Source organism: Thalassophryne amazonica, chromosome 7 (assembly GCF_902500255.1).
Source record: "Thalassophryne amazonica chromosome 7, fThaAma1.1, whole genome shotgun sequence".
NCBI classification, from domain to species: domain Eukaryota; kingdom Metazoa; phylum Chordata; class Actinopteri; order Batrachoidiformes; family Batrachoididae; genus Thalassophryne; species Thalassophryne amazonica.
Genome location: NC_047109.1, coordinates 55,613,302 through 55,641,237, shown reverse-complemented (window position 1 = coordinate 55,641,237; position 27,936 = coordinate 55,613,302). Strand labels below are relative to the sequence as shown.

The window sequence follows — 27,936 nt, the reverse complement described above, 5'->3', positions numbered from 1 at the left end:
CCTAAGAAATAGTGTAGTCCAATCTGATCACCCCTACACATTCAACAAAGATGGAAGTGTCCTTTTTTGCAGGGATTGCTGGGAAGAAGAAGGAGGCTGTCTAGGTTGGGACTTTGGAGAGTGAGGTGTAGTCAAAGCTGCTTCCAAAAGGTAAGAAATCCTCTGTCTTACTGGATCCCAATGGTGCCCAATGTTGACTAGGAGGCACAGGGAGACTGTGAAGTCCATGTTTGGACACAGAAATGCGGGTTTTCAGGTGTATTTTGGTGCCTATGCTGTGTGATAGAGCAGGGAGGGGACAGGGCAGTATGGTGTGCAATAACAAGGAAATATGGAGGAATGGCTAGGGGGAGCCAGAGCTGGGTGTGAAGACAGCCTGTTGGCCCTGAGCAGTTAGGAGAGAGGATGTTTGCTCATCAACATGTTCCTAAACACACAGGACAGAGCATTGTTGTGTTTTAGTCTTCATTAGAATACTTAATATTTGATCTGGCTTCGCCTCAGTGGTGTGGTTCTGTCAGCAGATCTGTAAATACACACAGAAAACAGTCAGAGAGGCAGAAAAACCCTCAAACACATCAGGAAAATAGAACTCAGGCGCTATAGCAACAGTTTTACCGAGGTTTAAGATGACTATAATGTATGTATGTATATATAGAAATTAGCCTGGTGTTTGGTGTGAGTGTAGTAGACAGTAAAGATGGCTGCTGGCCTGCTGGGAGCAGCCTCACACTTCCTGATGTCACAGCTACTTTGTTTACAACCAAAAGTCAGTCAAATAATTAATAGACAGGATTATTAGAACTTTACATTTGCCTATAACAGCTGCTTTCTATAGACACAAAGTAATATCAGAGATGAGGAGTCCAAACACAGGGGCCAAACTTTGTGACTGAGGTATGTGAGTGATGTGTGCATGTTTACCCAAACATGATTGGTTCACTCCACTATTAGGTTTAATTCCCCAAATCATCATAGGCATCATCTGTTAGTCCCTAATGAGGGTTTTTTTTTTTTTATGTTTAACGTGCATAAAATGGGACTTTGTCTCTTACAATTGAAAATGATGAAATCTACTGAATGAGATGAGTTCTCACACGTGAATTATTCTTTTTAGAATAATTTAATCAGCACAAAGGGTTAATTTTAGTCACACTTTGCAGAACCAGCACTCAAAAACTTTTGGATTCACCAAAATAAATAAATAATAAATGCAGCTGAATCACAGTGGCTTAGTGGTTATCACTGTTGCCTCACAGCAAGAAGGTCATGGGATCAGTTCCCACCTGTGGCCTTTCTGTTGGCAGTTTGCATGTTCTCCCTGTGTTTTGTGGGTTCCCTCCGGGTGCTCTGGCTTCCACCCACACCCAAAGACAAGCAAGTTACGAGGTGGATTGGAAACTTTAAATTGTCCGTAGGTGTGCATGCACGTGTGAATGTTTGTCTATATGTGGCCCTGCGACAGACTGGCATCCTGTCCAGAGTGTACCCCACCTCACGCCCCATGACTGCTGAAATAGGCTCCAACCCCCCATGACCCTCAATTGGAGTAAGTAGTCAAAGATGAGTGAGTGAGTGCATCCAAATCAGAATTAAATTTCTCCTGAGTTCTGCAGAATGTTAGATTTTACGATATTGTGTCACAGAGTGTATTTTGGGGGGGGGGAAACAACAATTGCAGTTAACCCTTTCATTACCTGCATCCATCCAGAAGGTCAGCATGTTGCTCTTAGAACCCTTAGATGCTCTTTCAATCATCTGTGAAAACAAATGAATAGAATTAAAACACACTGCTTTGTTTCAAAAATGAGTTTGTGATGAGTATGGCCAAACTATTGAATCAGAAAATGCAGAAATAAATAAAAATGTTTTTAACATGGGGAAAATAAACTTGCAAAAAATACAGTGACGAGAGAAATATATATATATATATATATATATATATATATATATATATATATATATATATATATATATATATATATATATATATATATATGCTTTTGAGATCATTCAAATTGATGAACTAATTGTAATATTTAGTGACGTTTAAATGCATTGAGTGGCATCAGCCTAAAGGTTTGGCTGATTTGGGGTGGTTGATTCCTTCAGTCCACACAGTGGTGGTGCTGAAATCCCAGACAGGAGCTCAGTTAGTCTTTACTGCTCCCTGTGGCCAGTGTGGGTATATCAATGAAACAAAGCAGCAGCTGTGCGCGTGTGTAAGCTTGCACAGTTGTGCGGTCATCAGCTGGGTGAGTCACTGACGCCACCGTAACATCGGTGTTGTGCACATATTTGTGTGTGAGAGGCCGCGGTGGAGATACGATGCCTCCTCTCCTTATGCTGCAGCCACACCCACCCTGCAGACTGATCTTTTCCATATAAATGCCATAAACAAGCCTGATACTACCTCTTTCTGCGTTGTCTCTTCAGTCAGCCGTGATATTTTTTTGTTCCGCCTCAGAGCTGTGTGACTCTGCTGCACCAACACGCCTCCTCCTCCTCAGGAGCTATCAGCCTGCTCCATAGACACACAGGGAGAGCAGACTGGTGCTGAAAGTGCTGAATGTAGACAGGCTGTTAACTCGTGCAGCAATGAACGCTGTGCACACTGTCCCACTACGTGCAGTACTGTGCATAATGCAGCTGCAGCGGATAACAGCTGAATTTAAATCTTAACTGTGTGTTTGTTTTCAGCGAGCGCTGCCATCAGGACGAGTGTGTCTGACTTTGTGTGCAGAGGACGAGCCTGCAGCAGAAGGAGTTCATGTAAGATTCTTCAAAACCAGCAGATTTATGTGCACATCACTCATCAGTTATGTTGGAATTCTCTGGAACGCTGCCAGAAAATTTTTATTATCTGCACTTGTTGCAGCAGTGATCAGTGGTTCCTGTCGGAGTAATCAGATTAGTTATAGATGACAGTGATTCATATTTGTCTGTCTGCCAGCTAGCTGTAAAAAATAAAAAAAAACATTTTTGTTTTATTTAGTTATTTTTTTCTCTAAATACAGAGTAAAAATGCAGTACTGTGCAAAAGTTTTACACACACTAAATGTAAAGAAGATAATGACAAACAAGTATCAGTAACTCAGAAGGAATAAACGCTATAATCTTATAACTTGCCAAAATAAATGAATACACAATGATGAAGTGATTAGATGATGGGGAGCTTTGACGTACAAACTCAACAGCAAAAACAACTCTGTTGCTCTGTGTAATATCCCGTTCACGTGTCTGCCATCTGCTGGTTGTGGGACCTGTCTACACCCAGCAGGGACCAGAGCCTTTGGATCAGCTAACAAGTTAACATAGCAACTGTGTGGAGACATGTGATGCTCACTACATGGCCAAATAGACTGGGGAAATTAAAATAAGAATTAAAGAATGGTATGATGTGTTGCTTGGAATGATGGCAAAACATTTTGTCGCTACTGCAGATTAGTTATGGTGAACTCAAGACACGGTTTCAAAACTTTTACAACACCCATGTTTTGGAACATTATTCCAGAGTCTGTGTCAAAAGGAAGATGTGCTCAACATTGGCACCTGCTGGGCAGTTCACAAATTAATCAAATGATTAATTTTGTTTTTGAAGGCTGCACTCCGTGCAGGGTGTGCAGTGTGCACATGCAACGCCTGCAAGGCAAAACATGTCTTCTCTGTGAGCCTCTGTAATTGCATCCGCCAAGGATGTTATAAAATCATCTGTGTTTATTTATTTATTTCTCAGTCTTTTAGCAGGATTACATCAAACTACTTCACAAATTCTCAACAAATTTACACCACAGATAGATATTAGGCCACGGAAGACTCCACTGAATTTTGGAGGTGATCCGGATTCTGGATCAGGATTTCGATTTGTATGCTTCACTTTGTCAGATTTTGAGGATTATGTCAAAACTACTTAATGGATTTTCACCACACACTGGTGTTAGGCCTTGGAAGACGCCGTTAAATTTTGGTGGAGATCTGGATCCGGATCCTGGATCAGGATTTCACTTTGTAGAGTTCTAAGGATTACGTCAAAAATACTTCACAGATGCAACATCACGATGTAAACCCAAGATCAGGAAGCCACTATTTTGTTTCAGCTTGTAAATTAAATATCAGATTGCAACATCTTCAATCCACTTCGATCCACTTTATTTGTATAGCACATTTAAACAACAGAATAGTTTCCAAAGCGCTGCACATAAAAATGATTATACAAACTATACAAGACAATAAACCAACTCGGATACTAATAAATGAACATAAAAACAATAAATAAATAAAACACTGGGCCAAAAGACAACAGAGGACCATACAACTCACGCAGAGCTAAAAGCCAGAGAATAAAAGTGGGTCTTCAGATGAGACTTAAAACACTCCGTGGGGCTGTTCGAATGTGGAGAAGCAGAGTGTTCCAGAATCTGGGCCCAGCCACAGAGAAGGCCCTGTTCCCCCTGGTCTTGAGTCGCGTCCTAGGCACCGCGAGCTGGAGCTGGCCCTCAGACCTCAGAGCGCGCGCTGGGGAGTAGATTTGGAGGAGGTGTACAATGTATTGTGGGGCCAGTCTGTTTAAGGCTTTAAAAACAAATAATATTTTAAAATCAATTCTAAAATTAACAGGGAGCCAGTGCAAAGACGCAAGAATGGGTGTAATATGTTCATATTTTTTGCTCCCAGTTACGAGGCATGCAGCAGCGTTCTGGACTAACTGCAATCTGTGAAGTGTATTTTGATTAATTCCAAGAAAGAATGAATTGCAGTAGCCCAGGCGTGAAGAAATAAAAGCATGCATGACGTACTCCAAGTCTGAAAAGGATAAAATTGATTTAATTTTGGTTAAAAGACGAAGATGATAAAAGCTGGATTTAACAACCGCACTGACCTGCTTATCCAGTTTAAAATAAGAGTCCATAATGATGCCAAGGTTGGTGGCTGTGGGCTTCGTGTGTTGACTGAGAGGGCCCAGGTCTAATCGAGCTGTGGAACCAACACTGGGCCCAAACACAATCACCTCAGTTTTGTTCTCATTTAAGCTAAGAAAATTTTGAGCCAACCAAGCCTTGACGTCTTTCAGGCACACAAGCAAGGGTGTCAGGGGGCTGCTAGAGGAGTTCTTAATAGGCAAGTAGATTTGAGTGTCATCTGCATAAAAATGATAAGATATGCCATATATCTTGATCAGTCGGACCATTCTGGACCAGTATGCAATTATTGCATTGTGTTGTGGAATCCAGATCCAGGTATAGTGGGGTAAAAAAGTATTTAGTCAGTCCCTGATTGTGCAAGTTCTACTACTTAGTCTGAGTCTGACTGTTTGAGGCTGTGGACAGGTGTCTTTTATACAGGTAACAAGTTCCAACAGATGCCATTAATACAGGTAACAGGTGGAGGACAGAAGAGCTTCTTAAAGAAGTTGTTTCAGGTCTGTGTGAGCAAGAAATCTTGCTTGTTTGTGGGTGACCAAATACATATTTTCCACCATAATTTACAAATAAATTCTTTAAAAATTCTACAGTGTGATTTCCTAGAATTTTTTTTTTTTTTTTTGTCATTTTGTCTGTGATTGTTGAAGTGTACCTATGATGAAAATTACAGACCTCTCTCATGTTTCTAAGTAGGAGAACTTGCACAATCAGGGACAGACTAAATATTTTTTTACCCCACTGTAAAGTCTGTGTCATGATGTGAATCACATATCTTTTATTTTGAGTCCTCATCAACCCTTTGCAGATGTCAGAAATCTTGCAGTACTCTTGTTTCATTTAAAATAGGGTTGTATTGATTCATTCCAATCATTTTGCTATTGAGTGATCACTAGCAGCTCGCTTTGTGTTGTCATGTACAGAACAGTACACCTCCAAAACAAATTTATTTATTGTAAAATTAGTTTTTATCATTAGTTTCTAACGTGGAACCAGCAAAAGCACAACAAAGTTTAGATTTTTGTTGAAATATTAAAGGGTGGTCATTTTAAATTCACATTGGACCACATTGACATAAGGATGAAGGGCAAAAAATTATTTTCCACATCTTAAGCTACCTAGAAGATTTATACACATATGTGTAAATTACTTTGATATAATGCTCCCAAGTGTGAAATAAACATTAAACATGGACACAATGATGAGTGTGTATGATATCAATCAAACAATAATACCAAACTCAGATACCACACCCATCCAGAGAAGGGTGTGGTATCTGTTCCAGAAACAATCCTGTGCACCAGCAACACTTCCTGTATGTTCGTTTTGTGAATTGTTTTGCAATTTATGTCTGTAGCATGGCCCAAGCAGAGGGTCACCCCTTTGAGTCTGGTCTGCTTGAGGTTTCTTCCTCAGAGGGAGTTTTTCCTTATCACTGTTGCTCTGGGGGTTTGTAAGGTTAGACCTTACTTGTGGGAAGCACCTTGAGGCAACCTTGTTGTGATTTGGCGCTATATGAATGAAAATGAATTGAATTTAATTCAAATAATAGCAGTAAATTATTATATTCATTATTTAGTAATTTAGTGATTAACAGATTAATCATTTAGTAAAAGCTCCAAATAATTTTAAAAAGTGTTATCTTTGCACCGTTTGTCAGTGGAAAAGAACATGGTATTTCTCAATAAAATAAATGAAAAACTGAAACCATTCAGTTTAACATCATGATCAAATCAAGGAAGTTAAATGTTTTTAAATTCATTGCCTGTTCATTTTACCTCAATTTTAGTATGAAAGTGGTACTTTCTCTTAAAAATCCAAAAGAATGACTTTTACCACATCTCACCTTGACTCTGGGTGGTAAGTGAATGGATGAAGAGTGGGCAGGTGATTAACTGAACGTGTAACATGTAAAACGAGATCAGAGAGCGCAGTGAGGCTACACCCACATTTCAAAGTATCAGACATAGAGAAAATGTTGTGTAGGCTTTGATGCTAGAGTTGGGATGACTAATTGTTGGTCAACCAGTCTATGACTAATGGTACCAGACTCGACAACTAGTCACAGAATAACTTTGATCATAAGTGAATTTCTCAGTCTAAGCAGTAAACCTGCAAACTGACTTAAACAAAAGTACAAGTCACAAACACGCCATTAACTCAGGGAGCCAGCATTATACACAGGGTTTGTTTTTTATTACTGGGTTACAGAGGCGCTGTGCCTCTTTACTCTCTGTGTGCACTCTTTCTAAAATATCAATTAAAGAGCCATCCACTTACGCTGCTAGGAGTGTTTGGGGGAAAAAGTTCTTATCCTTAACGATTAAAAACAGATTTGACATGTTGAAAAATTGATTATTTTAAAATAACATCATCTCTGATTATTTGCTTCCCCTTACTGCTGGGCAGCGAGTTGCTTCTGTCTCTGTTTCCTGCTGCCTGCAGGAGGAGTCCGTGAGCGCCGTGTGTGTGCATAAACTGAAGAATTTACTTTTGTTCCAAACTAGGAACATAAAAGCTAAAGTGTATCCATATTTGTGTTAAATCTCTGTATCAAATGTGTTTGGACAGACAACATGGCCAACTTATTGCAAAGTTCAGGTTTTATATGAATTGGTTTAAGATTTCACGGATGGGATGTTAGCCAAAAATAGCGACGCTGCCTACAATGACTTTTAATCTGTACAGAGTGATGCTTTATGACATGCCATAATTTACACAAAAATTTAACTTAAAATTGACATGTTGAAGGTGGTCTGGCATGACACATCGTACGACTAGCCCCCCCCCCCCCAAAAAAAGTGTTGCAGAGTAAATGCATCCAACGGTAATGACGAGCTGTAAGCCAATTCAAAAACGTGTAAGGGGAAAAAAATCTGGGAAAAATCTGTTACCTGTTTAATCTGCGCAGTTAGATTGATCTAGTTAACTAGATAACGATTTGTTTCACAGTGTAATCTTCACATGCCTTAACTAAAGCACTCCCTCTGCTGAATCACCTCTAAATTATTTACACATTATTCACTTTGTGTGTTTTTAGGAATCCGCTAGCTTAGCACAGCTACTAGCTCTTAGCCGGTTTAGCATGGCGGCTTCTCCTGTCTCTCCCGCACTTTTTTGCTCTGGGTGTGAAATGTTTAGTTATTCCTCGGCCTCCTTTAGCAGTAATGGTACTTGTAATAAGTGTAGCTTTGGAGGCCAGGCTGGGCGAATTGGAGACTCGGCTCCGCACCGTGGAAAATTCTACAGCTAGCCAGGCCCCTGTAGTCGGTGCGGACCAAGGTAGCTTAGCCGCCGTTAGTTTCCCTCTGGCAGATCCCGAGCAGCCGGGAAAGCAGGCCGACTGGGTGACTGTGAGGAGGAAGCGTAGCCCTAAACAGAAGCCCCATGTACACCACCAACCCGTTGACATTTCTAACCGTTTTTCCCCACTCGGCGACACACCCGCCGAGGATCAAACTCTGGTTATTGGCCAACCAAGGTCACAGCCCGTGACCTTGGTTGGCTCAAAACATTTCTCATGTTTTGAGAAATGTGAAGTTAGCGACACCAGCAACCATAGTCAATTGTCTTCCGGTGGCCAGAGCAGGCGACACTGAAGGAAATTTGAAACTGCTGGCTAAGGCTAAGCGTAAATTTGGTAAGATTGTAATTCACGTCGGCAGTAATGACACCCGGTTACGCCAATCGGAGGTCACTAAAATTAACATTGAATCGGTGTGTAACTTTGCAAAAACGTCAGACTCTGTAGTTTTCTCTGGGCCCCTCCCCAATCGGACCGGGAGTGACATGTTTAGCCGCATGTTCTCCTTGAATTGCTGGCTGTCTGAGTGGTGTCCAAAAAATGAGGTGGGCTTCATAGATAATTGGCAAAGCTTCTGGGGAAAACCTGGTCTTGTTAGGAGAGACGGCATCCATCCCACTTTGGATGGAGCAGCTCTCATTTCTAGAAATCTGGCCAATTTTCTTAAATCCTCCAAACCGTGACTATCCAGGGTTGGGACCAGGAAGCAGAGTTGTAGTCTTACACACCTCTCTGCAGCTTCGCTCCCCCTGCCATCCCCTCATTACCCCATCCCCGTAGAGACGGTGCCTGCTCCCAGACCACCAATAACCAGCAAAAATCTATTTAAGCATACAAATTCAAAAAGAAAAAATAATATAGCACCTTCAACTGCACCACAGACTAAAACAGTTAAATGTGGTCTATTAAACATTAGGTCTCTCTCTTCTAAGTCCCTGTTAGTAAATGATATAATAATTGATCAACATATTGATTTATTCTGCCTTACAGAAACCTGGTTACAGCAGGATGAATATGTTAGTTTAAATGAGTCAACACCCCCGAGTCACACTAACTGCCAGAACACTCGTAGCACGGGCCGAGGCGGAGGATTATCAGCAATCTTCCATTCCAGCTTATTAATTAATCAAAAACCCAGACAGAGCTTTAATTCATTTGAAAGCTTGACTCTTAGTCTTGTCCATCCAAATTGGAAGTCCCAAAAACCAGTTTTATTTGTTGTTATCTATCGTCCTCCTGGTCGTTACTGTGAGTTTCTCTGTGAATTTTCAGAACTTTTGTCTGACTTAGTGCTTAGCTCAGATAATTATAGTGGGCGATTTTAACATCCACACAGATGCTGAGAATGACAGCCTCAACACTGCATTTAATCTATTATTAGACTCAATTGGCTTTGCTCAAAATGTAAATGAGTCCACCCACCACTTTAATCATATCTTAGACCTTGTTCTGACTTATGGTATGGAAATTGAAGACTTAACAGTATTCCCTGAAAACTCCCTTCTGTCTGATCATTTCTTAATAACATTTACATTTACTCTGATGGACTACCCAGCAGTGGGGAATAAGTTTCATTACACTAGAAGTCTTTCAGAAAGCACTGTAACTAGGTTTAAAGATATGATTCCTTCTTTATGTTCTCTAATGCCATATACCAACACAGTACAGAGTAGCTACCTAAACTCTGTAAGTGAGATAGAGTATCTCGTCAGTAGTTTTACATCCTCATTGACGACAACTTTGGATGCTGTAGCTCCTCTGAAAAAGAGAGCTTTAAATCAGAAGTGCCTGACTCCGTGGTATAACTCACAAACTCGCAGCTTAAAGCAGATAACCCGTAAGTTGGAGAGGAAATGGCGTCTCACTAATTTAGAAGATCTTCACTTAGCCTGGAAAAAGAGTCTGTTGCTCTATAAAAAAGCCCTCCGTAAAGCTAGGACATCTTACTACTCATCACTAATTGAAGAAAATAAGAACAACCCCAGGTTTCTTTTCAGCACTGTAGCCAGGCTGACAAAGAGTCAGAGCTCTATTAAGCCGAGTATTCCTTTAACTTTAACTAGTAATGACTTCATGACTTTCTTTGCTAATAAAATTTTAACTATTAGAGAAAAAATTACTCATAACCATCCCAAAGACGTATCGTTATCTTTGGCTGCTTTCAGTGATGCCGGTATTTGGTTAGACTCTTTCTCTCAGATTGTTCTGTCTGAGTTATTTTCATTAGTTACTTCATCCAAACCATCAACATGTCTATTAGACCCCATTCCTACCAGGCTGCTTAAGGAAGCCCTACCATTATTTAATGCTTCGATCTTAAGTATGATCAATCTATCTTTATTAGTTGGCTATGTACCACAGGCTTTTAAGGTGGCAGTAATTAAACCATTACTTAAAAAGCCATCACTTGACCCAGCTATCTTAGCTAATTATTGTTGTGTGGGCCACTGAAGAGGAGGTACTGCTGGCCCACCACCACCAGTCGGCGCCCTGCTTGGAGTGCGGGCTTCAAGCATGAGAGGGCGCCGAGACAACAGAGAGTGACAGTTGTCACTCATTTACACCAGCTGTCACCAATCACCACTGTCCCTACAAAAGCCGGATTATTACTCCACCTCCTCGCCGAGAAATCAGCTACCGTCTAAGGTAACCTTCTCTGCTGTGATTATTGTTGTATCTAACATTGTTCTGTGTGCAGCCGTGTTCCTGCGGGCTCTGTCTGAAGCTGGATTGGCGGATAGTGGGAGGGCGACGTTCTTCGCCTCTCACTCCATCCAGGGACGAGACTAACAGGAGCTGCACGGCTGAAATTGTTTCTGGAGGTGGAGGTTTTCCCTCCTTGAAGATCCGTAGGTGAAGGATTACTGGGTGTGTGGATACACACTCACCATTAACTGTTTTTCATCTTCTGCCAGCAGTACCAGGGTCTGCAACAGAAGACGGTGACCACCTGGGGACTCAGGACTTGGCGGCTCCGGTGTTCTTCAGGCCGTTGGTGGTGGAAGCTGTGTGGGTCCCGGCTCTCTGATCGCCAGAGGTCTCCTATCTTTGAGCCTGCCCGCACGTCACCTTGTGTTTAATTGGCATTATATCTTTGTCTGTATCCAGTTGTGCGTTTCACAACATTAAATTGTTACTCTTTGTCTTATCCATTGTCCGTTCATTTGCGCCCCCTGTTGCGGGTCCGTGTTACGACACCTTCCCAACAGGATTTCTCGGCCATTCGTCATGGATCCCGAGGGGCGTCAACCACAGCTTGAACAGCCAATGGGAGAACAAGGAGCGCAGGCGTCAGCAGGAGGCGTGGTAAGTGATCTGCAGCAAATCCTTACCACTTTCACCGCTCAGTTAAATCTGGTAGCCGAGCAGAATGCAGTCCTCAATCGGAGGGTGGAGGCTCTCACCACCAGAGTGGAAGCGCGCGACTCGAGCGCTGCTGCAGTGACTCCTCCTGCTGGCTCTGGGCCACAGACAGACGTTCCGCTGGCCGTTCAACAAACCCCCCCACCATCCCCTGAAGCTTACATAAGCCCTCCAGAACCGTACGGAGGCTGTGTCGAAACGTGCGCAGACTACTTAATGCAGTGTTCGCTCGTTTTTGCACAGCGTCCAGTTATGTACGCATCAGATGCCAGCCGGGTGGCTTATGTGATTAATCTGCTTCGAGGTGAGGCACGCGCCTGGGCTACGGCGCTTTGGGAACAGAATTCGTGGCTCCTGACGTCATACGCTGGGTTTGTACGGGAATTCAAACAGGTGTTTGATCATCCCAACAGAGGCGAGACCGCCTCGAGCGTGCTGCTGTCAATGAGACAGGGGCGCCGGAGCGCAGCTGATTATGCAGTCGACTTCCGCATCGCGGCTGCGAGGTCCGGCTGGAATAATGTTGCGCTCCGCGCCGCCTTCGTAAACGGACTGTCTCCGGTCCTGAAGGAGCTGGCTAAGGAGGAACTGCAAGATTTCGACGGGCTTATCAATTTGGTTATACGCTTAGACAACCGGTTGAATGAACACCGTCGGGAGCAGGCCGGGGGGCGTGGTCGGGCTCAAGCCGTCCCTCTTTCCTCCGGGTCCGAAAGGGTGTCGTCGTCCCCACGTTCCACTGCCAGAGGGCTCCGTGTGGCAACAGCTCCCCCTGCTGACGAAGCTATGGACACGAGCAGGGCCAAATTAAAATCAAATATCAGACAAAGGAGGCTGGCCCGCGGGGAGTGTTTTTTCTGTGGCTCTTGTGAGCACAGGTTAAAAGACTGCCCCAAACGATCAAACTCCAACGCCCATCCTTAGGAACTGGGTTAAGGGTGGGCCATAATATGTACACGGGGAAAACCCATAAATCAGCACGAATCCCAGTAACAATCCTGAGTGGGGATTTAACCCTTCACGCCCCAGCACTGGTAGACACGGGGTCAGAAGGGAATCTGCTGGATAGCAGATGGGCCAGGGAAGTAGGGCTTCCTCTGGTGGCTCTGCCTTCTCCATTGAAGGTGCGAGCACTAGATGGCACTCTACTCCCGTTAATTACACATCAGACACAGCCCGTGATCTTGGTTGTGTCTGGGAATCATAGGGAGGAGATCATGTTTTTTGTGACACCTTCTACCTCCCAAGTGATTCTGGGATTTCCATGGATGGTGAAGCACAATCCCCGGATTGATTGGCCGTCTGGGGTGGTGACGCAGTGGAGCGAAACCTGCCACCGGGAGTGTCTTGGATCCTCGGTTCCACCCGGAATCACAGCTAAAGAGGAGGTCAAAGTCCCCCCCCAATCTGACGGCGTTGCCCGAGGTGTACCACGATCTTGCTGACGTCTTCAGCAAAGATCTGGCACTCACTCTTCCCCCGCACCGACCGTACGATTGTGCCATCGATTTGATCCCGGGCGCTGAGTACCCGTCCAGTAGATTGTACAACCTCTCACGTCCGGAACGCGAATCGTGGAGACCTACATCCGGGACTCCTTAGCCGCCGGGTTGATTCGGAACGCCACCTCCCCGATGGGTGCGGGTTTCTTTTTTGTGGGTAAAAAAGACGGCGGACTCCGTCCATGCATTGACTACAGAGGGCTGAACGAGATTACGGTTCGCAATCGATACCCGTTGCCCCTGTTGGATTCGGTGTTCACGCCCCTGCATGGAGCCAAAATGTTCACCAAACTAGATCTTAGGAATGTGTACCACCTGGTTCGGATCCGGAAGGGAGACGAATGGAAGACGGCATTTAACACCCCGTTTAGGTCATTTTGAGTACCTAGTCATGCCGTTCGGCCTCACTAATGCCCCCGCGACGTTCCAAGCATTGGTTAATGACATCTTGCAGGACTTCTGGCACCGGTTTGTCTTCGTATATCTGGATGATATACTCATCGTTTCTCCGGACCCTGAGACTCATGTCCAACATGTACGTCAGGTCCTGCAGCGGTTACTAGAAAACCGGTTGTATGTGAAGGGCGAGAAGTGTGAGTTCCACCGCACTTCTTTGTCCTTCCTGGGGTTCATCATCTCCTCCAACTCCGTCGCCCCGGATCCGGCCAAGGTTGCGGCGGTGAGAGATTGGCCCCAACCAACAAGCCGTAGGAAGCTGCAACAGTTCCTCGGCTTTGCAAATTTCTACCGGAGGTTCATTAAAGGTTACAGTCAGGTTGTTAGCCCCCTGACTGCCCTGACCTCCACTAAAGTCCCTTTCACCTGGTCAGATCGGTGCGAAGCCGCGTTTAGGGAGTTGAAACGCCGGTTTTCGTCTGCACCAGTTCTGGTGCAGCCTGATCCTACTCGCCAGTTCATAGTGGAGGTGGACGCCTCTGACTCAGGGATAGGAGCCGTTCTGTCCCAGAGCGGGGAGTCCAACAAGGTTCTCCATCCATGTGCCTACTTTTCCCGCAGGTTGACCCCCGCTGAACGCAACTATGACGTGGGCAATCGGGAACTCCTCGCTGTGAAGGAGGCTCTTGAAGAGTGGAGACACCTGTTGGAGGGAGCTACGGTGCCTTTCACGGTTTTCACGGACCATCGGAACCTGGACTACATCCGGACCGCCAAGCGGCTGAACCCCAGGCAAGCCCGCTGGTCCCTGTTCTTCGGACGCTTTGACTTCCGGATCACCTACCGTCCCGGGACTAGGAACCAACGATCCGACGCACTGTCCCGGGTGCACAAAGAGGAAGCCAAGGCCAAGTTGTCAGACCCCATCGAGACCATCGTTCCCGAGTCCACTGTCGTGGCCACCCTCACATGGGACGTGGAGAAGACCGTCCGGGAGGCCCTGGCAAGGAACCCGGACCCGGGGAACGGTCCTAAGAACAGACTCTACGTCCCACCAGAAGCCAGGGCTGCCGTCTTGGACTTGTGCCACGGATCCAAGCTCTCCTGTCATCCCGGAGTGCGTAGGACCGTGGCAGTGGTCCAGCAGCGCTTCTGGTGGGTGTCACTGGAAGCCCACGTCCGGGACTATGTCCAGGCCTGTACCACCTGTGCTAGGGGCAAGGCGGATCATCATAAGATCAGGGGCCTCCTCCAGCCCCTGCCTGTGCCTCATCGCCCCTGGTCTCACATCGGCCTGGACTTCGTCACGGGCCTCCCGCCGTCCCAGGGCAACACCATCATCCTCACGATAGTGGACCGGTTCTCCAAGGCGGCCCACTTCGTGGCCCTCCCAAAGCTCCCGACGGCCCAGGAGACAGCAGACCTCCTGGTCCACCACGTCGTGCGTCTGCATGGGATACCATCGGACATCGTTTCGGATCGTGGTCCCCAGTTCTCTTCGCAGGTCTGGAGGAGTTTTTGTAAGGAACTGGGGGCCACCGTGAGTCTCTCGTCCGGGTATCACCCACAGACGAACGGTCAGGCAGAGCGGGCGAACCAGGAGTTGGAGCAGGCCCTCCGCTGCGTAACCTCCGCGCATCCGGCGGCTTGGAGTGACCATCTGGCCTGGATCGAGTACGCCCACAATAGCCAAGTCTCATCTGCTACCGGCCTCTCCCCTTTTGAGGCGTGTTTGGGGTATCAGCCCCCATTGTTCCCACTTGTGGCGGGAGAGGTCGGGGTCCCCTCGGTCCAGGCCCACCTGCGGAGGTGCCGCCGGGTGTGGCGGACCGCCCGTTCTGCCCTGTTGCAGGCCCGGACGAGGGCTAAGGCCCATGCAGATCGCCGGCGTTCCCCGGCCCCTACATACCAGCCTGGGCAGGAGGTGTGGTTGTCAACTAAGGACATCCCACTGCAGGTTGAATCACAGAAGCTCAAAGACCGGTTCATCGAACCTTTTTCTATAGTCAAGATCCTCAGCCCGGCCGCAGTGAAGCTGAAACTCCCAGCTTCACTGCGGATTCACCCAGTGTTCCACGTCTCCAGATTAAAACCATACCACGCCTCACCACTCTGCACCCCTGGACCCGTACCACCTCCTGCCCGTATCATCGACGGGGAGCCAGCATGGACTGTTCGTCGGCTCCTGGACGTCCATCGGAAGGGCCGGGGTTTTCAATATCTGGTGGACTGGGAGGGGTACGGACCCGAAGAACGCTCCTGGGTGAAGAGGAGCTTCATCCTGGACCCGGCCCTCCTGGCCGATTTCTACCGCCAACACCTGGACAAGCCTGGTCGGGCGCCAGGAGGCGCCCGTTGAGGGGGGATCCTGTTGTGTGGGCCGCTGAAGAGGAGGTACTGCTGGCCCACCACCACCAGTCGGCGCCCTGCTTGGAGTGCGGGCTTCAAGCATGAGAGGGCGCCGAGACAACAGAGTGACAGCTGTCACTCATTTACACCAGCTGTCACCAATCACCACCGTCCCTACAAAAGCTGGATTATTACTCCACCTCCTCGCCGAGAAATCAGCTACCGTCTAAGGTAACCTTCTCTGCTGTGATTATTGTTGTATCTAACATTGTTCTGTGTGCAGCCGTGTTCCTGCGGGCTCTGTCTGAAGCTGGATTGGCGGATAGTGGGACGGCGACCTTCTTCGCCTCTCACTCCATCCAGGGACGAGACTAACAGGAGCTGCACGGGTGAAATTGTTTCTGGAGGTGGAGGTTTTCCCTCCTTGAAGATCCGTAGGTGAAGGATTACTGGGTGTGTGGATACACACTCACCATTAACTGTTTTTCATCTTCTGCCAGCAGTACCAGGGTCTGCAACAGAAGACGGTGACCACCTGGGGACTCAGGACTTGGCGGCTCCGGTGTTCTTCAGGCCGTTGGTGGTGGAAGCTGTGTGGGTCCCGGCTCTCCGATCGCCAGAGGTCTCCTATCTTCAAGCCTGCCCGCACGTCACCTTGTGTTTAATTGGCATTATATCTTTGTCTGTATCCAGTTGTGCGTTTCACAACATTAAATTGTTACTCTTTGTCTTATCCATTGTCCGTTCATTTGCGCCCCCTGTTGCAGGTCCGTGTTACGACACCTTCCCAACAATTATAGGCCAATCTCCAACCTTCCTTTTCTCTCAAAAATTCTTGAAAGGGTAGTTGTAAAACAGCTAACTGATCATCTGCAGAGGAATGGTCTATTTGAAGAGTTTCAGTCAGGTTTTAGAATTCATCATAGTACAGAAACAGCATTAGTGAAGGTTACAAATGATCTTCTTATGGCCTCAGACAGTGGACTCATCTCTGTGCTTGTTCTGTTAGACCTCAGTGCTGCTTTTGATACTGTTGACCATAAAATTTTATTACAGAGATTAGAGCATGCCATAGGTATTAAAGGCACTGCGCTGCGGTGGTTTGAATCATATTTATCTAATAGATTACAATTTGTTCATGTAAATGGGGAATCTTCTTCACAAAGGTTAATTATGGAGTTCCACAAGGTTCTGTACTAGGACCAATTTTATTCACTTTATACATGCTTCCCTTAGGCAGTATTATTAGACGGCATTGCTTAAATTTTCATTGTTACGCAGATGATACCCAGCTTTATCTATCCATGAAGCCAGAGGACACACACCAATTAGCTAAACTGCAGGCTTGTCTTACAGACATAAAGACATGGATGACCTCTAATTTCCTGCTTTTAAACTCAGATAAAACTGAAGTTATTGTACTTGGCCCCACAAATCTTAGAAACATGGTGTCTAACCAGATCCTTACTCTGGATGGCATTACCCTGACCTCTAGTAATACTGTGAGAAATCTTGGAGTCATTTTTGATCAGGATATGTCATTCAAAGCGCATATTAAACAAATATGTAGGACTGCTTTTTTGCATTTACGCAATATCTCTAAAATTAGAAAGGTCTTGTCTCAGAGTGATGCTGAAAAACTAATTCATGCATTTATTTCCTCTAGGCTGGACTACTGTAATTCATTATTATCAGGTTGTCCTAAAAGTTCCCTGAAAAGCCTTCAGTTAATTCAAAATGCTGCAGCTAGAGTACTAGCGGGGACTAGAAGGAGAGAGCGTATCTCACCCATATTGGCCTCTCTTCATTGGCTTCCTGTTAATTCTAGAATAGAATTTAAAATTCTTCTTCTTACTTATAAGGTTTTGAATAATCAGGTCCCATCTTATCTTAGGGACCTCATAGTACCATATCACCCCAGTAGAGCGCTTCGCTCTCAGACTGCAGGCTTACTTGTAGTTCCTAGGGTTTGTAAGAATAGAATGGGAGGCAGAGCCTTCAGCTTTCAGGCTCCTCTCCTGTGGAACCAGCTCCCAATTCGGATCAGGGAGACAGACACCCTCTGTACTTTTAAGATTAGGCTTAAAACTTTCCTTTTTGCTAAAGCTTATAGTTAGGGTTGGATCAGGTGACCCTGAACCATCCCTTAGTTATGCTGCTATAGACTTAGACTGCTGGGGGGTTCCCATGATGCACTGAGTGTTTCTTTCTCTTTTTGCTCTGTATGCACCACTCTGCATTTAATCATTAGTGATTGATCTCTGCTCCCCTCCACAGCATGTCTTTTTCCTGGTTCTCTCCCTCAGCCCCAACCAGTCCCAGCAGAAGACTGCCCCTCCCTGAGCGTGGTTCTGCTGGAGGTTTCTTCCTGTTAAAAGGGAGTTTTTCCTTCCCACTGTCGCCAAGTGCTTGCTCACAGGGGGTCGTTTTGACCATTGGGGTTTTTACATAATTATTGTATGACCTTGCCTTACAATATAAAGCGCCTTGGGCAACTGTTTGTTGTGATTTGGCGCTATATAAATAAAATTGATTGATGTCACTTGCTGGTCTCTCTCTGGCTGCCAATCCAACATGGTGGAATCTGCTCCGAAACCGCTTTGTTTCTGTGTAAATCTAACATGCTTCTCATGTATTATGTAAAAGATAGCAAGAAAGAAATATTTGTAAAACAGAAATGCTGTTTGTGTAACCTGATAACACCTCTGGTGTGATTTACAAGCCATTTCGCTAATGTCATAGTGCACGCTAGGCATACTGACAATGATTCGATACGCAACATCGATACACTACCATTGATGCCATACATGATGATACTGACAATACGATGCAATATGATTCACAACTGTTCCTGATTCAATGCAATTTAATATGTATTTGATGGCGATTCAATTCCTCATAATGCGATACGATATGATTTGGTGCAATACGATTAGGGATGGGTATTAAGATTTTATCTATCGATCCGATTCTTTATCGATTCCCTTATCAATGTACTAAAAGTAGGCTTTCCAGATTTTCTATGCCAACAACATTTTATTGAGTCTTAAAGTAAATAAATATGAAATTGGTCACTGGATCCTTCATTTCTGGACATAAATAAAAATCATTAAATCTGCACATGGTCACTGGATCCTTGACGTACATGGTGGATCCTAGATCTCTGGACAGAAGAAAAAAACAATCTGTAGTTTTTGTCAAAACCATTTCCTTTCAGATATTAATGGCACAAATGTAACTCCACAGACCAGTCGGATGCGCGTCAAGATCAATGTTTCATAAAGAATGCAGAACGTCTCATTTTGGGAGGAAAAAAAAAACTGTCTTTGGACAGTTGTAGTTTGTTTGTATTATATTATTTGGAAAGAGGTGTCATTTGATTTTAAAACGGCAATTCGCTCTTAAGTTTTTAAATCCAACTGAAATCTGCGGCTCTTTGGAGCTGCACACTTTGTCCCACAAAACAAAGGATATTATTACTACTACTACTACTATTTCCTTTACCTGATGGACAACTTCATTTTATGCACCGGGTGGTGTTCACGCCAGTGGGCTTGCCGTTTCTGAAAACCAGCAAAGCAGAGAACCAGTTAACAGTGAGTAGAAGCACTGCTTCTTTGTTTCAAGAAGACTCGCTGTAGTCTGCAATCATCGTAGAGAAATAATCATTTTCTCAATAAACACCCTCAAGAACAACAGCCGCTCCGGTGTCCTGAACTGTCCGTGGTGCATTCAATGTCCCTCGGAAAAAATTGATGCAAGCAGGCAGCGAGCGATGCAGCATGATTCAACCCGTCAGTTGCCGGATGCTGTAGCTCCTCTGAAAAAGAGAGCTTTAAATCAGAAGTGTCTGACTCCATGGTATAACTCTCAAACTCGTAGCTTAAAGCAGATAACCCGTAAGTTGGAGAGGAAATGGCGTCTCACTAATTTAGAAGATCTTCACTTAGCCTGGAAAAAGAGTCTGTTGCTCTATAAAAAAGCCCTCCGTAAAGCTAGGACATCTTTCTACTCATCACTAATTGAAGAAAATAAGAACAACCCCAGGTTTCTTTTCAGCACTGTAGCCAGGCTGACAAAGAGTCAGAGCTCTATTGAGCTGAGTATTCCATTAACTTTAACTAGTAATGAGTTCATGACTTTCTTTGCTAACAAAATTTTAACTATTAGAGAAAAAATTACTCATAACCATCCCAAAGACGTATCGTTATCTTTGGCTGCTTTCAGTGATGCCGGTATTTGGTTAGACTCTTTCTCTCCGATTGTTCTGTCTGAGTTATTTTCATTAGTTACTTCATCCAAACCATCAACATGTTTATTAGACCCCATTCCTACCAGGCTGCTCAAGGAAGCCCTACCATTATTTAATGCTTCGATCTTAAATATGATCAATCTATCTTTGTTAGTTGGCTATGTACCACAGGCTTTTAAGGTGGCAGTAATTAAACCATTACTTAAAAAGCCATCACTTGACCCAGCTATCTTAGCTAATTATAGGCCAATCTCCAACCTTCCTTTTCTCTCAAAAATTCTTGAAAGGGTAGTTGTAAAACAGCTAACTGATCATCTGCAGAGGAATGGTCTATTTGAAGAGTTTCAGTCAGGTTTTAGAATTCATCATAGTACAGAAACAGCATTAGTGAAGGTTACAAATGATCTTCTTATGGCCTCGGACAGTGGACTCATCTCTGTGCTTGTTCTGTTAGACCTCAGTGCTGCTTTTGATACTGTTGACCATAAAATTTTATTACAGAGATTAGAGCATGCCATAGGTATTAAAGGCACTGCGCTGCGGTGGTTTGAATCATATTTGTCTAATAGATTACAATTTGTTCATGTAAATGTGCCATCCACCTTTTTCCTGGAAACTGAAACTTGACCCTTTATTCTCTGATACAGATTAGTTGCTGTAAACTGAAACTAAAAGAATCTTGGAAATAAATAATCATCGTTCAGCTCGGGGGCAACGGAAATCGACTGTAGTGGAAATGTGTATATATTAAATTATGTAAAAGTAACACTAAATTACTGTCTTATTATACAGAGTTTTTTTTGTTTTTGTTTAATGAGCTGGCCTTAAATTGTAGGAAAATGCCATTGAGTTACTCCATGAGTCAAATTGAAGAATAATAGCTGACCACTTTCCTGCTAGCATTGGGACATGTTGAAGATAAAACCCAAAATAATCAGAGTATAAACTTTTTAATAGGTGTTAAGGTTTTTGGAAGTGATTAGATTTAGGTAATGATGAAAACAGTGAGGGTTTTTCTGGACTGAGCAAATGATTCAGTTTCTCTTTTTTTCTTCTTCTTGTTAAATGTGTCTGACTTTATCAATTCAATACTGTAGCTTTGTTCAACAACCCGAAATGAGAAAAAGTTGGGACAGTATGTAATTAATAAAATAAAATCCCTGCTGTGATTCTTACATTTACTTTGACTTCTGTGTCATTGCAGACAGTTAATTTCATTTAATATACATCCATTCCTGCAGCACATTCCAAAACAAGTGGGGATGGGGATAATTTAGGATTAGTAACTAGGTAAAAGAAATTAAATAAAGATGTTATTTCAAACAGGTGATATGATTTGGTACAAAAGCAGAATTCACAAAAAGGTGAGTCTTTGAAGAGCAGAGACGGGCAGAGAATCTGTAGTTTATCAATACATGTGAGAAAATTATTGAAATGATTAAAAACAATGTTTTTCAAAGATTGAAAAAGATTTGTATATTTCCCACTCTATAGTGTAGAGCAGCTAGGTGTGTGGATAAGGGGCTGGCCTGCTAATATGTAGATCTGGGCTCAAATTCCACTCATCCTGCCAGTCTATATCCTTGGACAAGACATTTAATCTGCTTTATTTTAGTCTCAGCCTTGACTGGGGCAGTAATCTGCATCCGACTGGTGTCCTGGTCAGGGAGAGTCATAGACTGTCATTCGCATCATGCTACAGAATCCGTAAATAAGCTCCATCACCAACATCCCTCAGGGCCTTTTTTGGACTTGCTTCCGTCTACAGTACATAATATCATTAAATAGTTCATGGAATCTGGAGGCATTTTAGAGGAGGTGATGGTCTAGTGGTTAAGGTGTTGGGCTTGAGTCCAGAAGATCATGGGTTCAAATCCTGGGCCCTCAGGGCCCTTGGGCAAGGCCTTTAATCCTCTATTGCTCCCGGTGTGTAGTGAGCGCCTTGTATGGCAGCACCCTGACATTGGGGTGAATGTGAGGCATAATTGTAAAGCGCTTTGAGCAGATGGAAAAGCGTTATATAAATGTAGTCTATTTACCATTTACCATTGTCATACATAAAGGGTAAGGGTGTCAGCCTATGATGAACACCAGTGATCTCCGATTCCTCAGATGACACTGCATCAAGAATAATCATTCCATCAATAGCTAATACAACCACATGGACAAGGGACTACTTTGGGAATCATTTGTCAAGCACTACAATATCAGGTTACAGTCACAATTGTCACTTAAAGCTTTACTGTGCAAAAAAGAAGCCTCATGTCAATATTGTCCAGAGGTGGTGTTGAGTTCTCTATGCTCAGAGGCATCTGGGTTGGACCACTGCACAGTGGAAATTTGTATTGTGCGCAAACAAGTCAGTATTCCAGGTGTTTTTGGAAGAAATAGATGTCTTGTATTCTGGACCAAAGGGACCATTCAGACTTATCAGAAACAAATCCAAACTATAGGGTCTACCATGGTATGGGTTTGTGTCAGTGGCCTTAGCAAAGGTAATTTACACTTCTGGGATGGAAGCATTAATGCAGAAAAGTATACTGAGATGTTAGAGTGACATATGTTGCCTTAAAGACTAATCTTTTCCAAGAACATCCATGCATTTTTCAGCAAGAAAATACAAAACTACATTCTGTACACATTGCAGGGGTATGGCTGTGGAAGAAGAGGAGTATGGCAGTATGGGACACCTGTAAACATACAGTAGTGTTCAGAATAATAGTAGTGCTATGTGACTAAAAAGATTAATCCAGGTTTTGAGTATATTTCTTATTGTTACATGGGAAACAAGGTACCGGTAGATTCTCACAAATCCAACAAGACCAAGCATTTTTTTTCATGATATGCACACTCTTAAGGCTATGAAATTGGGCTATTAGTAAAAAAAAATAGAAAAGGGGGTGTTCACAATAATAGTAGCATCTGCTGTTGACGCTACAAACTCAAAACTGTTATGTTCAAACTGCTTTTTTAGCAATCCTGTGAATCACCAAACTAGTATTTAGTTGTATAACCACAGTTTTTCATGATTTCTTCACATCTGCGAGGCATTAATTTTGTTGGTTTGGAACCAAGATTTTGCTTGTTTACTCGTGTGCTTGGGGTCATTGTCTTGTTGAAACACCCATTTCAAGGGCATGTCCTCTTCAGCATAAGGCAACATGACCTCTTCAAGTATTCTGACATATCCAAACTGATCCATGATACCTGGTATGCGATATATAGGCCCAACACCATAGTAGAAGAAACATGCCCATATCATGATGCTTGCACCACCATGCTTCACTGTATTCACAGTGAACTGTGGCTTGAATTCAGAGTTTGGGGGTCGTCTCACAAACTGTCTGTAGCCCTTGGACCCAAAAAGAACAATTTTACTCTCATCAGTCCACAAAATATTCCTCCATTTCTTTTTAGGCCAGTTGATGTGTTCTTTGACAAATTGTAACCTCTTCTGCACATATCTTTTATTTAACAGAGGGACTTTGCTGGGGATTCTTGCAAATAAATTAGCTTCACACAGGCGTCTTCTAACCATCACAGCACTTACAGGTAACTCCAGACTGTTTTTGATCATCCTGGAGCTGATCAATGGGTGAGCCTTTGCCATTCTGGTTATTCTTCTATCCATTTTGATGGTTGTTTTCTGTTTTCTTCCACACGTCTCTTTTTTTTTTTTTTTTTTTTTTTGTCCATTTTAAAGCATTGGAGATCATTGTAGATGAACAGCCTATAATTTTTGCACCTGCGTATAAGTTTTCCCTCTCCAATCAACTTTTTAATCAAAGTACACTGTTCTTCTGAACAATGTCTTGAATGTCCCATTTTCCTCAGGCTTTCAAAGAGAAAAGCATGTTCAACAGATGCTGGCTTCATCTTTAAATAGGGGACGCCTGATTCACATCTGTTTGTTCCACAAAACTGAGAAACTCACTGACTGAATGCCACACTACTATTATTGTGAACACCCCCTTTTCTACTTTTTTTTTTACTAATAGCCCAATTTCATAGCCTTAAGAGTGTGCATATCATGAATGCTTGGTCTTGTTGGATTTGTGAGAATCTACTGGTACCTTGTTTCCCATGTAACAATAAGAAATATACTCAAAACCTGGATTAATCTTTCTAGTCACATAGCACTACTATTATTCTGAACACTACTGTATAACACCTGTATGCTTCTTCGCTTGATATCTCCAATGCCAAAATGTCTAAGTGGTGTTAGAACTGGCATTATTGCAGTAAAATGGTAAATGCTTTAGTGTCCCAACGTTGGAATGTGTTGTAGACCTAAAATGCAGGAATAGATGTATATTAACAAATGAAATGAAGTTGACCACACAAAATATATTTGGTTCATACTGTCTGCAATAAGGTAAAAGTTAATGTAAGAATCACTGTGTTCTGTAATGTCCTACCTTTTTTTGATTAGGGATTGTGTTTTGCTATTATTTTCAAAAAAAACTCTTCAGTGTTAATAAACTGTGAATGTTTGGACATACTGGATCTAGCCATATGGATACTCTTCTGTTTGACTTTATCAAAATGGTGCCAAATAAAAATCTGTGTTTTGACTCTTTCAGTCGATTCATCACTGTAATCTTTATGGGTCACTTGTGCCCTTAGTAAACCACATCAGTAGAAACAATCTACAACAGTGGTTTTCAAACTGGGTGGGCAGAGTTCTTCAGAGGGGAGGGCAAGGGATGGGTATCGAGAACCAGTTCTTTTCGAGAATCGTTAAGAAATGATCGATCCACCGACATCGATAGCCATTTTTGATTAACGATTCCCTTATCGGTCCTTCAGAGCGGCCGTTGTTTTTGAGGGTGTTTTATCAGGAAAATGATCATTTCTTTACGTTGATTGCAGACCCTGCAGTGGGTCTGTAATCAACTGCTTCTGCAGTGGCTGTTCTTGAAGCTTGAAGCAACGAAGCAGTGCTCCAACCCACTGCTTCATTGGTTCATTGCTTCGCTGCTTTTCAGAAGCAGCAAGTCCGCTTCTTAACCCCATCTCAATCTCATAAAAAAAAGTCATTCATGAGTCACTTTTGTGCAAATTAAAGTCACTAACTGGGACTCTTGTCTTGTTGCGGGCAAGAAATGAGAATCATCCTCCATTCTGTTCACACAGCTCCAAACCGCTCTCTGCCGAGTCAAGTTAGAGTCCATCCGGAATTGATAACTTCATAGTGAATTTAAATCAAATGACACCTCTTTCCGAACGTAACACAGACAACAATCTACAACAGACTAAAATGAGACGTCCTGCGTTCTTTATAAATTGCACTGATGTTGACTTACAGCGCAGCCGGCTGCAAGAGCTCAGCTCAGAGGTGTGGAGTGACATTCATGCTATTAATGTCTGAAAGGAAATGTTTTTGAGGAAAAACTACAGATTTTGTTTATTTTTATTTATGTCCAGAGATCAAGAATCCAATGACCAATTTCATACTTACTTACTTTAAGACTCAATCAAATGTTATTGACATAGAAAACCCGTAAAGCCTACTTTTAGTACACAGAAAATTCACAGGAGGTACTGATAAGGGAATCGGCTCGATAAGCGGAATCCATAATGACATCGGTATCGGTTAAAATCTTATCAATACCCATCCCTGTTTGAATTAATATTATTTATGTTAAAATGTTAGTTATGCCAAAGGCATTTAAAACACGCAGAGACGTTTAAAATAAAAAAAAGATGTTTAAAATATGACGAGATGAAAATAGAATAGAAAGTTCTTTAAAAACATGTTTAAAATGTTTCCAAAGGTTGTAAAATGTGTAAATGCAGTTCCTTTAAAAAAAACAAAAAAAAACACAACTTTAAAAATGTGTTTAAGATGTGTAAAAGAATAAAAAGAAACACATGCAGATATTGAAATTGTGTGTTTGTGTGTATGTGTGTCGGGGGGGGGGGGGGGGGTGCAGCTATTCATTTGTTCTCTGAGTGGGAGCTCACTCTCCCACATTTTGAAAACCCCTGATCAGATGTGGTGGAAATAAATTTTTCTGCAGCTCCCATACTGACCTATCTGAGCCATTTCAAATCAGGGAACTGCTGAAGGTCTACTACAGTCTTTCACTGGTGTTGGTGCTACTGTTCAGTATGTCCTGGTAACAGATTTGTTCTCAGAATGACTTGATTTGGTGTATCTCAGAGAATTAATGAATCTGTTACCTTAAGCAGTGATTTTCATTAAATGTTCACACAAATATGTGCTTCCTCTCCTTCCATCTATGTCACAGACTTCCACCTTTGCATCTCCACCCGGTGACCTACAAATCTTACCCTCCTGGGAACTATGATGTCAGAGGAGCTCACTGAGGACCAGGCCAAGCTGAAGCAGAGCCTAGTCAAAGTTCTCCAGTGTGTGGCCGCTATCTCATCTGCAGCAGCTGTGGTTAATCCCATTTTTGGTGTAGCTGGTTCCCTGATCCGAGTGGTGCTCCACCACATCGATGATGAAGACATCCGCACCCTGAAGCGTGAGTTTGGTTCTGTCAACAGGGCACTGGACCAACTCTCCTATCAGAATTACAACACACTGGTTCAGATCAAGAAAGAAACGCTGGACGGCCAGTACTGTCAAGTGGAGGAGAACCTGAGAAACCAGTTCAGAAAGTTCATGGAGATGGTGGAAGCAAAGCCGGAGCAGCGTGTGCGCAAGAAAGACAACTTTAAGGAGAGCTACACCGATGACTTAGGCGACCAGAACCTGCACACACTGTTTGATGGCGTGGATGGCAAACAAAAGCTCTTCAGCAAACCCATCCTAAAGGTCTACCTGATCCACTCTCACTACGACCGCCACAAGATGGAGCAGTTGTGCAAACGCCTCACCTACCTGTTCTGCATTGGGCTGATCGCCCTCATGGGCTACGCAGCAATCATTGGGGATGATGAGGAGGGTTTGAGCAAGGAGTGGGCTGAGAAGATGGAGCGTGTGCAGGAGAGGATGCAGGATGCTCTTCGCAAGTGCAAATGAAGAAGAGTGTTACTGCTTCTTGTTTGTATTCAGGGCTGTGTCCACATTCCCTCTGTCACACAGTCGTCTTTTCCTCTTTTTTTTTTTTTCCTGTCAACATCATATGTGCATCCTCATGAAGACACTAAATAATCAGCGGCATGTCTCCTTATAGTGGAAATATGATTTGTCCAAATGTTGCTGATGCACATTCTGTTCATGTTGAGCCAAGGTACCAAAATTGTCATTTAGCTGTACTTATACTTCATATTATAGACTCAGTTCATAGAGGTATACGAGGTCTGTTAGAAAAGTTTCTGACCTTTTTATTTTTTGCAAAAACTATATGGATTTGAATCGTGCGCTTGCATCAGCCAAGCTTGAACCTTCGTGCGCATGCCTGAGTTTTTTCACGCCTGTCGGTTGCGTCATTCGCCTGTGAGCACGCCTTGTGGGAGGAGTGGTCTAGCCTCCTCGTCGGATTTTCATTGTCAGGAAAATGGCCGAGCGACTGCCGCTTTGTTGCATCAAAATTTTTTCAGAAACTGTGTGAGACAGCCAGGTGGAAACCATTCGGAAAATTCAGATGGCTTTCGGTGAAGATTCAATGGGCATCACACAGATCCGTGTTGGAAGTCTCACTGGACATGTTGTGACATGCCCAGGTCTCCACAATTTCTCGGATACTCACTCGACTAAAAAGCCACCGAAAGCCGTCTGAATCTTCTGAATGGTGGAAGACCTGCGCAGACCCGTGAGACTTCCAACATGGACTTCCTTTTGTTCTCCGCCATTGCGGCTTCGTCCCGACGCCCGAATGCCTCCGCACGTCTTTCATTACAAAATCTCCTGTAACAGCGGAATCTGACGAAAAAGTG

The 27,936-nt window shown here is 43.7% G+C and overlaps 1 protein-coding gene across 1 annotated transcript; it reads left to right on the top strand.

Annotated features, from left to right (window-relative positions):
* The first annotated feature begins 88 nt into the window (after positions 1–88).
* Positions 89–27,299, top strand: LOC117513972 (protein rapunzel-like). The gene is made up of 3 exons (XM_034174236.1): positions 89–150; positions 2,701–2,772; positions 26,340–27,299. Exon 3 carries the CDS (start codon positions 26,396–26,398, stop codon positions 27,077–27,079), a length of 684 nt encoding a protein of 227 aa, XP_034030127.1. The 5' UTR covers positions 89–150; positions 2,701–2,772; positions 26,340–26,395; the 3' UTR covers positions 27,080–27,299.
* The last annotated feature ends 637 nt before the right edge of the window (positions 27,300–27,936 follow it).

What these genes read in the sequence shown, in the direction of transcription:
- LOC117513972 (XM_034174236.1), top strand. Translation starts at nt 26,396, where the DNA reads ATGATGTCAGAGGAGCTCACTGAGGACCAGGCCAAGCTGAAGCAGAGC.